Genomic DNA, 12,339 nt, shown 5'->3' with positions numbered 1-12,339 from the left:
ATGGGAGTGTTTTTTAAATGCACTTTGTCTAGTACTCTTCTCATGCCTACGTACCTACTGTAAAAATTTATTATCATAACCCTCATCTACGCACTTGCCTGATGGCAAGATGGGAACTATCAGAAAGCAACCTTACAAATGTAAAAATCATTCTTTCCTTGATTAGAGGTAAAAAAAAGAAGGGTTGAACCGAATAAATTGGTTGGATTAGAGGTAAAAATGTAAAGTTCTAGCCAGAGAAATTGAAATTATTAGAGGTAAAAATGTATGGGGTTCAACCAAAGAAATTGGTAGGATTAGAGGAAAAGATGTGAGATGACACTACTTGTATGGAAGAAAAGGACTATTCCCTTCAAATTACAACCTCTTCTTTCATATTAAATTCTTATGCGGCCATTCTCTAGTACATTTGCCCTATGTTTGGTTGCAGGTTTTTCCCTTGTAGTTTAGTGGTGCAAGTAGTCAAGAAGGAGACAAGCATTGGATTTTCCTGGACCTTACTGCGGAGAATAGTAATAGGCAGTGTGAGGGTGTCATTACCAATATATATATATATGAGAAAACGGTTCCTACACATATGTGTAGATAAGTTATCTACACACTAGCTTAAAATACAGTGGGGGCCACATTATTTGGGTGATCCAAACCATTCATTTTTAAGGCCCTCACATAGATAGGGTGTCCACAAAAAATCAGATCCATAGGATCATCCTAACCATTCGAACTGTGGAGGCAAAAAATTGACTAATTTGTGAAGGTTTAAAGACATCCATTTTACCTCCACAAATCGTAGGGTTGGGATGATTCTATGGATCTGATTTTTTGTTGACATCCTATCTATGTGAGGGCCTTTAAAATGGATGGCTTGGATCACCCAAACAATGTGGGCCCCCACTATATTTTAAGCTAGTGTGTAGAGAACTCTCTACACATATGTGTAGGAACCGTTTTCTCTCTCTATATATATATATATATATATATATATATAGACCGCACCAAGCTTAGGTGCGGTGGAGGGCCCCAAACTCATGTGGGCACACTTTGTTAGGATGATCCAAAGCATTCATTTGAAAGGGCCTTACATAGATGGGGTATGTACAAAAAATCAGCTCCATAGGATCATCCTAACCCATCCATTTGTGGAGGTCAAAATGGACAGACACCGTTTGCCACAAATATGCCCATTTTTGCCCTCCACTTTTGGAGGGGTTAGGATGATCCAATGGACCTAATTTTTTGCACACACCCTATCTATGATGGGGCCTTGCAAATGAATGGTTTTGATCAGCACAAAAAATGTGGGACCCATGCGTTTGGGCCCTCGACCGCACCTAAGCTTTGGTGCGGTCAACCGCACAATCTTATTCCTCTCTCTCTCTCTCTCTTCTCTCTATCTCTCTCTCTCTCTCTCTCTCTCTCTCTATATATATATATATATATATATATATATATATATATATATATATAGGGGTGTAAACGAGCCGAGCTTGGCCAGGCTCGGCTCGGCTCGGGCTAGAACTAGGCTCGGGCTCGGGTCGGTCAGGCTCGGCCAGGCTCGTGAGCCTTACCGAGCTTGGGTTATATTATGTTCACACCCCTCATCTTCCCTGGACAGCCCTACTAGTGTAATTTGACTACTTTTTTAACACTATGGGGGGTGGTCCTAGTAACAAATGGGGTTCCAAAAATGAAGTGACATATTTTGCCCCCCCTTTCACTCCCTGGACAACCCTTTTAATGTATAAATTAATATATAATATATATTTAAATATATTAAATTCTTAACGAGCCTTAACGAGCCGAGCTGCCTGGCCTAAATTAGGCTCGGCTCGTTAAGCTTAACGAGCCTGGTGAGCCGGCTCGGCTCGGCTCGTTAAGGATTCGAGCCGAGCTCGAGCGAGCCTCCGAGCCCGAGCCAAAAAATTGACACCCTTATTAATATATAATATATATATATTTAAATATATTAAATTCTTAACGAGCCGAGCCGAGCCTGGCCTAAATTAGGCTCGGCTCGTTAAGCTTAACGAGCCTGGTGAGCCGGCTCGGCTCGGCTCGTTAAGGATTCGAGCCAAGCTCGAGCCGAGCTTTTTTCGAGCCGAGCTCGAGCGAGCCTCCGAACCCGAGCCAAAATTGACACCCTTAATCCAAACCCTCTTCTCAAATCCCTACCCCGGATGGCCATCATTAAATCCGGAGAGGCTTCTTCAATTCCGGCATTGATTCCGGCCAACCCTTGATAATTCCGGTACTATAGCCGTTGAACCTCATCCACTTCTCTCATATGGTACAAAAATCCTCTTCAATCTCATCACAGACCTGGGGAATATTAGAAGCCTAATATCTTTGCTTCATCGGTTTTCTTTGAGAATGGGGAAGACAGCTAAATGGGCAACATTAGAGAGGTGGGCTGGGGATTGGATTTGCCCAACCTGTGACTACCTTAAGGGCCCGTTTGGATACATCGTATTTTGTGTTTGGATTTCGAATTGAGTTTTGAATACAAAATGAATAGAACCGCCAGCTCATGTTGAGTGAGAGAGAGGGAAGGGGGTACTTCCTAGTGGAGGGGATAGGTTGAGGAGCAAAGAGGGTGAAGGAAACTGCCCAGATCTGTGGATTTCCAACTACTTATTTCCACATCATATTTAGAAATCTGATTTTTTTTCACTGTCAGTTGCTGATTTGGAAATCGAAGGATTTGATTTGGATCCAATCACAACGCAGAATGGGCTGCAAATGTGAGAAATCCAAATCAAAATCTTCTCGGCATCCAAACAGGCCCTAACTTTAGATGGCAGAATCAATGTCCCGGTGGTGTCACCAGAGCAAACAGAAGCCTTCGACCAGTGTTGAGGATGAGAGTAAGTGGTGGCCTGATTCCGGGGAGATACTGACATTTGTTGAGGAAGGGACCTCGATTTTATCTATTTCGGGGAAGGAGATGGAAATGTGGACTGACATTTTAAAGGCGTGTATGATTTGTAGGAGAAGGGACAACAATGGGACCTTGTATGAACTTTGGAAATGGGCTAAAAGCGTTTGGAAAGTCCCTTCTCTCACCAAACCCTGTGTTCTGGCGAAGGATGGAGTTCTTTTCATGTTTGACTCTACGGATGTGGCAGCCAGGGTTCTAGCAGAAGGCCTAGATTCATGTGGAAGCCAGCTGCTATCTCTTTTTGTTTGGCATAAGGACTTTGTCTAGGGAGTGGAAGAGATTTGGGTTAATTTTTATGGAATTTCGTTACACGCTTGGGCTACCTTTACGGTGGAACCTATAGGAAAAATCTTTGCCACGATTTTAGAAGTAAGGACGAAAGAAAGTAATGATCATTGTATGAGCTTTGTGTCGGCTAAAATCTTAACCCCTAGATAGAAGTTTTCTCACCCTTCTGTACAGATTCGGATATTGGGTGATTGCTTTCCCATTGGAATTGAAATAACCCAATCCTTAGAGAGCAATGAGCCCCAATCGGTTCTGCATAACATTGCCTCCCATAAAACGACAAGTTTGAACCCGATGAATCTGTTGATTCTGCCAATTCTGGCTCCAGTGGCTGACCTACTTGTGGGCCAATCTCATGGTAGAAGGCCGTCGGTAATCCCGTTAGTGGGAAATGAGTTACCGGCTTAGTGGAAGAATCCCTGTAAGAAGACCGTTGGGTCCTTGGGATCCTACCATTCAAACTCAAATTTCAAATCCCCGTCAAAGAAAAAGGTCTGTGGTCCCAAGGTTATGGATCCCTCAGGGATTGATGATAATCTCTTGAGATCTATATTAGCACCAAAAGGGGCGTGCGGGCAGGTGAGACTTTTTTCTGATCAAGAATTAAAGTGAATTAGACTATCTAAATCTAAAGGTCCTGATGGTAAAAAACCAAAGCCAAAGAAGACTGGGCATTCTAAAAAAAAGGATCAACAGATCGCGCCTTTCTGGCATGATCTTAAGTCTTGGGATTTTGTTTCCTACTCTTTGTAGAAGCACATGAGAGTTGTTTCCTCGATAAAAAATTCAAAAACAAACCAAATTACTCTATAAAGACATCTTCAGGAAGCCATCCGAAGGAAAAAGAGATTGAGTGGATTCATAATAATCCGAATACTTCCCAATCTATCTCCAAGGCATGCGTCACCCAGGGTTATTCGATGCTTTTAAAACCCCCTTCCTTCTGCCCCGACGAGAGCTAGTAAGGCTAATTCTTGAGGTTTGGGAGCATTACTGGTTTCTCTAATTGTCTTAGCATTATTATTAGTCTTAAGTTCAAAAGAATTGTTGGGTTTAGGAGGTTCTTCCTACTATAAGAGGTGGAATTAAGGAGAAATGGCATTCTTTAACAAAGCATAGCTGCTTCAAGCGACACTTTGATGGAAAAGGGCTTCAAGTGAAGTTTTTAACTTATCATTGAAAATGACAATAGAAAGCGGCGGCACGTGTGAATGGGACGTTAATCATGAATAGATCGTAGAGTTGGAAATTCTGTTGGGGTGTGAAGTATGTAAATGGAACATGAAAAGGGGAAAAGGTTATGTAATTTTGTTCTTCCAGGAGCCTGGAGTTATCTCCTAGCTCATCATACGATGTACTTGCTAAGGGAGTCCTTGTCCCTCCACTATGTAATCTTCGTATGAATTTCATATATATATCCGTCAATTTTTTTAATTTAAAAAAAGCACCTAAATTCAAAGCAAAACCCCCAATCCTGCTTTTGTGCAACCAAGCTGCACCAGAATACCAATTGGAGTGGGTGATCTTATTATATGTCTAGGCTTCTAAGGAATTGGATTACAATATATACCCAATTTTCTTGTTTGCTCCACAAGACTTCCACCAGTTTTTCCCTGCTAGGAAAGGCACCAAGGCAATTCAAAAGCAGAAGACAGTGCCTGTATGAAACTTTTTTACTAAACTTTAAATGAGGATGGGTTTGAACTTTGAAGCAACAACAATTGGGGTTTCATGAATTGATTGATTGCTCAACTCAAATCAACAAGCATATAGGATTTTTACAAAATTACTCCTTATCCACCACCTGAAAAACCCAAAAAAAGAGAGGGAAAGAATGCTACAGAGGCATGATAATATGGTACAGAAAGCCTTTCCACCCACTGAACTCTGGCTTACACCTGTATTGGGATGGCATTTACATTTTTCTCCCGATTATAATTCTCTGTATCTCTCTAGTGTAAATAAAACTCTACTGCAGCCAGGACCACATAGAACCTGCATATATCAGATTATAACCTGGTATGATAAAAAACAGTGGAGTTAGATTGTTAACAGCCATAAGATACGAGAAAAGGCTAAAACCAAGTTTATGACATTAATTCTACTGCTTCGAGCTCACCGTTGAAAGCAAATCAGTTTCCTATGTGGTGGCAAGGCTTGTACATGGAGCTCCCTTTCACCATGGGCGGGGAGACGAGATGTCTGAACTTACCATATCCCAAATACAGGCACCAAAAAATGGGAATAAGGGTGGAAGAGACAAGTGGTCACCTTTGACATTATTTCCCCCATATAAATAAGAGTATCTAACCCATGCAACTACACTTCATGGCTTACTCAGAATCTGTATCTATGGAAAGATACAATCGTGGCCGTGCAGACCTTGGCTGTTTAGGATGTGAGAAAGGACCACCTTCAAACCTTGGTTTTTTGGAGGCTGCCTTGTCGGATCTATCATCATTCATGCTTAGAAGCAAAGAAGCTGCATTCCCCAAACAAATATGCGTTAGAAATCGAGTCCCTCCAATCTTGACCGAAACAGTAACCAGAGATGATTAAATCACAGGGGAACTTCGAATAGATTGTGTTTAATGTGAAGAGATTCTATGACCCAATTGTAAAACCATACATTTAAGCTCAAAAAAATAGTTTAAACAGGGGATTTATGTAGTACACATGTAGCATCAAATCTGAAACTTCATTATTGATGAATCCCATCACTGTTTGATCTGGATCAGACGGTGATGAGTCCACCTGCTAGTAGTGCAGAGCACCAAACCTTGTCAGCATCCAAAAGTGATGAAATAGCAAAAACCCGTTTAAATATGACTTCATATACCAGTTAAATCACCAGGATCAAATAAAACCTCTTTATATACTAGTAAAGTAGTAAGAAAAATATGCTCACGGAATAACCATCTAGCAAAACTAATAGGGATTTGCTAGCGTCCATTGCAGAAGGCATTTCGCGTATGGTCTGTTGCATCTGACAGCGGCCACAGAGGCTCACTGTTCAGCAGATTTTGTCTTCATTCACGAGGTGGCTGTTGTCATATGCAACAGACCATCTGCGAAATGCCCTCTGTGATGGACACTAGCAAATCCTAAACTAATAACATTATAAGGGCACACACCAGTATTAGCTAATGAGTCCATCCCTCCTTCCTTGGATTTGTATCTCGAATTCAAACCATTCGGAGCCGCAGATTCACCATGGCTGCTGCCCCCAGCACCAAGCCTAAGTGAGATCCAGTCTTCCGACCGGCTACCATTGGACAAATCAGCATGGTCTCTTAAATCAGCCCGCACAGACACCTCAGCAGGTCGAGTTGGAAGGAAAATCTGCAACGAGGGATCATCCCCAGAAAATACCGCGGGATTATCAACAAGGTCATCATTCATGTCACTGTTCGAAGGATCCTGGACGTGTAAAGCAGCACCTATATTTGTGTCAGTAGCTAATGCATAACCATTTGTGTGTGCGGCAGAAGTCTGAGGTGCATCTACCAAACCATCTGAAACGACTGTATCTGTACCAAAGAGTTGGAAGCAAGAACCTTCCTGAGGACATGGTGGCAAAGGCCATGGAGGCAACTCAAAGTCATCACCATTATTGTTATAGAGCCCCAAGCAAGTGCTACCGCTTGTACCAAGTCCAGGTTCTTCTTGATACAGGTCTGTAACTCCGGGAGGAGGCACGACAAATGGATTTGCATTGCCCTCGGAAAATGGATTTACATTGTCGTCTTCTGAATCACTGAGGACGATGATATTTGCATCCATTAATGGTGCAGCAGGAATTTCATTAACACCGTATTCTGGGTCAAAGTTCAGAGAAATTGAATCGAGTTCATTGCAATTATTGTTTGCTGGGAAATCAAAGAGGCCCCCACCGTCTTGATTAACGCTCGGATCTTCACCATCTCTATAGCTTCCAGTGGCACTGCTGCTTGTAGCCATGATTTTCTGGCAATGGTTTTCAAATTTCCCTATCAAATGATCTCCTGACATATCTACAGGCTTGCTCACTTCCCAATTTCCATTGCGGTTTCTCTTGATTCCTAATTTCAAGCATGGATGTCCTTCGGACCCACCTTCTTGTTTAACCTGCTTCAAAATTTCTGAGTAGGGTTTTATTTCAACATCTGTACTGACACAAAGGGAACCGTCCGGGAAGTGCCATTGCTTAAGATCCCTACGTTCACTTTCATTCCTCGCACGCCAAGAACCATCAGGCTTCACATCAATCTCATTTACATCTTCTCCACAACCTAACATCTGTCTCACAAGAAATTCAATAAATAATATGTCAATAAAGAAAGTCATGAAGGCTAAATATAATTGAGCAACCCCGCCCGTGACTTACAATTCAAAAAAAAAACACCCCATGACCACAGAGACAGGAAGAAAGAATAGGTACTACCTTAGTGGTTATACGATTGAAATATGGATCAATGATGATGTTTTCCAAAGAGTAATTCTGAAGGCAAATAGGACATTGCCACTGCAACCAAAGTACAAGATTTCTTCATGGCAGTTTCAGAAAATGAAAGAGTCAAACAGCGAATATATATATATATATATATATGAGAAAAATGATTGTACGCTCGAGCGTACCAAGCTTATGGTGCGCTCGAGTGCCCAATCACATGCGTGCCACATTTTTTGTGGTGATCCAAAGCATTCATTTGCAAGGCCTTAACATAGATAGGGTGTGTACCAAAAATCAGCTCCATTGAATCATCCTAACCCCTCCAAAAGTGGAGGGAAAAAATGGGCAGATGTGTGGACAAACAGTGTCTGTCCATTTTGACCTTCACAAATGGATGGGTTAGGATGATCCTATGGAGTTGATTTTTGGTAGACACCCCATCTATGCAAGGGCCTTTCAAATGAATACTTTGGATCATCCTAACTAAGTGGGCCCACATGTGATTGGGCACTCGAGCGTACCATAAGCTTGGTACACTTGAGCGTACAATCATTTTCCTCTCTATATATATATATATAGAGCACATATAAGCTTATATGAGCTAGAGTGCTCAAACACATGGGTCCCACATTTTTTGTAGTGATCCGAACCATTCATTTGCAAGGCCCCATCATAGATAGGGTGTGTACCAAAAATCAGGCCCATTGGATGGGTAGATTTGTCGACAAACAGTGTCTGTCCATTTTTCCCTCCACTTTTGGATGGGTTAGGATGATCCTATGTACCTGATTTTTGGTACACACCCCATCTATATAAAGGCCTTCCAAATGAATGCTTTGGATCACCCCAAAAAAAGTGGGACCCATGTGTTTGTGGCACCCTAGCTCATATAGGCTATATGAGCTCTAGCTCACGAACCGTTTTCCCATATATATATAAATATATATATAGCTTACCTTCCTAGAACGTTGATTAAGCTCCACAAAAGTCTCAAGATCAAAACAGCCCATGTGAACGCAAGGCTTGAACCTGCCTGCAACCTTCATTCTGGAACCACTCATCTGCCACACATGCACACATGATTTGTTAACAATATGCATCTAGCTAAATGCAAATTATTTGGAATCTAAACCAGAAAATTATCATGCCTGAGTGCATATCCATCAGCGGATCATATTAATTTAAACCAATATCTTGTAACAAGTGGTGTGTTGAGAAGAATTATGAGACAAACGATGTTGAAGAAAAAATAAGGAAAGATAATTGTAATTATTTATGAATGAAAAAGTCTAATGAAACACAAATGTTGGAAGAAATTGTTAAGCAAGCATATTTGAAGCGGTATGCATGAGTCCCCCCCCCCCCCCCACCCCACCCCTAGATTTGTTCCTCGGGGAGAGAAGGGCCAAGTAAGCATATTTGAGAAGCCTATTTACAGAGTTTAACAATCTCCATGGGCATGTTTTTTTTTTTTTTTTTAATGGCTCCATGGGCATGGGTTTTGAAGTTTACCAGTAAGATATTCTATGAATCTTCTTTTAGAGGTAGGTAAAGTTGGAGTGAAACCTTTGAAACTCTGGTGGAAGTTAATCATCATTTATCTGTTGACGACGGAGAAATTCTGAAAACTTTTCTGAAAAATTCAAATTGTTACCAACAATTATAGGTAAATTCATTTTATCTAACTATTACTAGACATGATCTCACTTATGTTGTGAATGTTAAGTCGATTTGTGGATGCCCCTAGAACTGCTCACATGTAACTTGCTCATCATAGTTTGGGATGCATCGAGAGGTCTCTTAGACATAGAGTGATACAGAGACAATGTGTGTTTAGATATAAAGGGTTTCCATGATGCTGATTGGGCAAGTCAGCTTGATGATAGACGATCCACTTACGTGTCCCGCATACACTTCTTTTGGGAGCCATGTTTTCATATGAGTATGAAAAAAGTGTGGTTACCCATTCAAGTGTTGAAGCTGAATAAAGAGCCATGATAGTAGCAATCAATGAGTTGATTTGGTTGAAAAAATGCCCATAGGGGTGGATGTGGGAATTGAACAAAGATATCCTATGCACATGTTTTTTGATAACCAACTTACCATTTACATTGAATAAAACCCTTGCCATTTTTAGAGGCGAAGAAGATTTCTACTCCCTAAATTCCTAATGCAGACCAATTAGCAATGTGTTCACCAAATCCTTACCAAGGAAGCAACACCAATTAATCATCAACAAGCCAAGAAAGATTGATATCTGCTCTCCAGATTGGGGGGTTGGGGGTGTGTGCGTGGTGTGTTGGCGTGGGGTGGGAGGGTTGATAGTTATATACGTAGCTAGAATAAGAATTATGGAGTATTGATGACAATATTATAATTAGTTAATTAGTAAGAAATAAAGATCATCTCGACAATTAGGAGAGGTGAATTGCTATTCTTCTTTGCAAAGGTCCCATGGGTGTGGCGATTGGGAGCGAAGCATGTAATTCTTGGTTTTGTTGGACCTAAAACAAGCAACAAACAATAGTGTTAGTTAGGCAAACTTTGTACATAGGATGAATGCTTCTACAGGAAGTAGAAGCATAGAGATGATAATATGAGAGACCTCATAGCTCTGTGGGTCTAAGGTGTATGTTTAGTCTCCTCTTGTCTCAATCTTGTAAACTAGTAAGCTGACTAATTTTGCATTTCTAAAATGTTAAACCATATCTAAACTTTGCATCTTGACTTTTTTCCCACGAGAGAACCTTCAGTCAAAATGATTTATTGTTGCTCAAGTTTGTCTTGATTCTTGAATGCAAAAGATTGACAAATAACATGAACTTAAATCAGGACCTCTCATTTAGTTAACCAGTGTTTTCAGGTGTTTACTAACAGACAATTGAGTGTACCAAGAAAAAAGACGTACATGATTGACAACATTGTTTCTTCACTACCTGACTAATTCACTGAAAATTCCTTTCCCCATTAAACATAAAATGCATTGGGTCATTGTTTTACTCAAATTTACACAAAATTGATTCTCCAGTTAAACAACTACATCCTCAATTCTCTAATTTTTTTTTGAATGGTAATTCTCTAAAATTATAACTACAAATCATTGATCAAGTTAGGACACACTGTAGCCTACTATCGTCAGTCAATTGAACTGCCACATAAAGTACTGGCGAATCTCAAATGACATTACAGCCGTGATTCTCTCATAAAAAAAACTGCCCAGCGATTCAAATTTAATCTTGAACTTGTGTGGGTGGCAAATAGTAATAACTTTTTTTTTGAATGGACCAATAGTAATAACCTAAATAGAACTCTCGACGAAGGTTTTAAATTTCAGTTTGGGTTTCGGACATAGCCGAAACAATTGAAACCGAAATTTTGGCTGAAATACCAAAATTTCATCTGAAATTCTGTAAATAAAAAAACAAATTTCATTATTGTAACGAAATTTCGGCCAAAATCTTGTAAAAAAATTTTAAAATTGCAATTTCCAGAAATTTTGGCCGAAATTTCTGAGTTCAAATCACAAAGCTGGAGTAACAGCTGAATGTGAGGCAAGATAGAACTTTGAAACCGGCACCCCCTACCATGCCCTTATTAGTATAGATTGTCACGAGGTTTTCTTTTCCTTTGATTTGAAGAGGCTCGGCCGAAATTTACGAGTTCAAATCACAAAGATGGAGTAAGAGCTGAACGTGGGGCGAGATAGAACTTTGAAACCGGCACCCCCTATTATCACACCATTATTAGTATAGATTGTCAGGCGGTTTTCTTTTCCTTTGATTTGAAGAAGAGGCTCTAATCATCCAAGTCCATCCTTCCAAGGTCTTAAGAGTAAGTTGAAAAAAAAGGGCAGCCCAGAGCACGAGGGTCCCGCCATTGCGGGGTCTGAGGAGGGCTAGATGTACCCAGCCTTATCCTTGCTTTGCAGAGAGGCTGTTTCCGTGACTCGAACCTGTGACCACCAGGTCACAATGGAGGTCTTAGAGTAAGTTACTTTCTTGAAAAAAAAAAATGACTCAAAAATTGCATTAAAAAATGGCATCTGGTTGTAGGCTTGATTTTGGTTTCGGTTTTGACTGAAATTTCGGATTTCGGTCGAAATTTAAAACCTTGCACTCAACTCAAGCTAATAGAACAGTGTTGTGTGAGTGATAACTAGCACATATTTTGCAATTACACCAAGAAAAAGAAAAGGACCAAAACCATTCAAACAACTTACAAACGACTTACAGGGCAGCGAAGATTGACGGTAACTGAATCCGCCACAACTTCCAAATCACTGTCACTGTCTGCATTCTCGGCAGCAGCGCCACCCCCAATGCAACGACAAACGCGAGCAAGAGCTTCTTCAAAGCGCTCACCATCTGTTTCCTTTGGAACTAAATTGAGAACCTGAGAATGGAATTAAACAATTAAGTGATCATACATAAGACAACAAAACTGCAGCCTGTCATTTCTTACACAGATTCAACAGGAAAAGTATCAAACTTACAAAAACACATACCAGAAGGAAAGAATGACACGGATTAGCTAAAGGACAGTAACCTAAATAAGATTAAACCCAAAACAAACACAGATAGTCGTTTTAAGTGGTTATATTTGCCAATCTAGCATAATAGCAATTGAAAACTGCTTGCTTCAAGTGGAGAAAGAGAAGAAAGGAAAGAGCCAACACAAAAGC

The 12,339-nt window shown here is 40.6% G+C and overlaps 1 protein-coding gene across 2 annotated transcripts in view; it reads right to left on the bottom strand.

Annotated features, from left to right (window-relative positions):
- Positions 1-4,953: 4,953 nt before the first annotated feature.
- The window catches only part of LOC143874486 (E3 SUMO-protein ligase SIZ1-like), a 52,355-nt gene continuing 44,969 nt past the window's right edge, over positions 4,954-12,339 (bottom strand). For both annotated transcript variants that reach the window (XM_077376894.1, XM_077376895.1), the window contains exons 12-17: positions 11,889-12,050; positions 8,615-8,719; positions 7,650-7,730; positions 6,361-7,504; positions 5,346-5,708; positions 4,954-5,242 (exon numbers count right to left, since the gene is read on the bottom strand). In XM_077376894.1, coding sequence (XP_077233009.1) covers positions 5,560-5,708; positions 6,361-7,504; positions 7,650-7,730; positions 8,615-8,719; positions 11,889-12,050 — 1,641 coding nt within the window. In that variant the 3' untranslated portion in view covers positions 4,954-5,242; positions 5,346-5,559. The remainder of the gene's footprint in view (positions 5,243-5,345; positions 5,709-6,360; positions 7,505-7,649; positions 7,731-8,614; positions 8,720-11,888; positions 12,051-12,339) is intronic.

The sequence above is a fragment of the Tasmannia lanceolata genome, unplaced genomic scaffold (assembly GCF_043159265.1).
Source record: "Tasmannia lanceolata isolate RefF3 unplaced genomic scaffold, GAP_Taslan_0.1 ptg000002l, whole genome shotgun sequence".
Classification (NCBI taxonomy): domain Eukaryota; kingdom Viridiplantae; phylum Streptophyta; class Magnoliopsida; order Canellales; family Winteraceae; genus Tasmannia; species Tasmannia lanceolata.
This window is presented reverse-complemented; position numbering and strand designations above follow the sequence as displayed.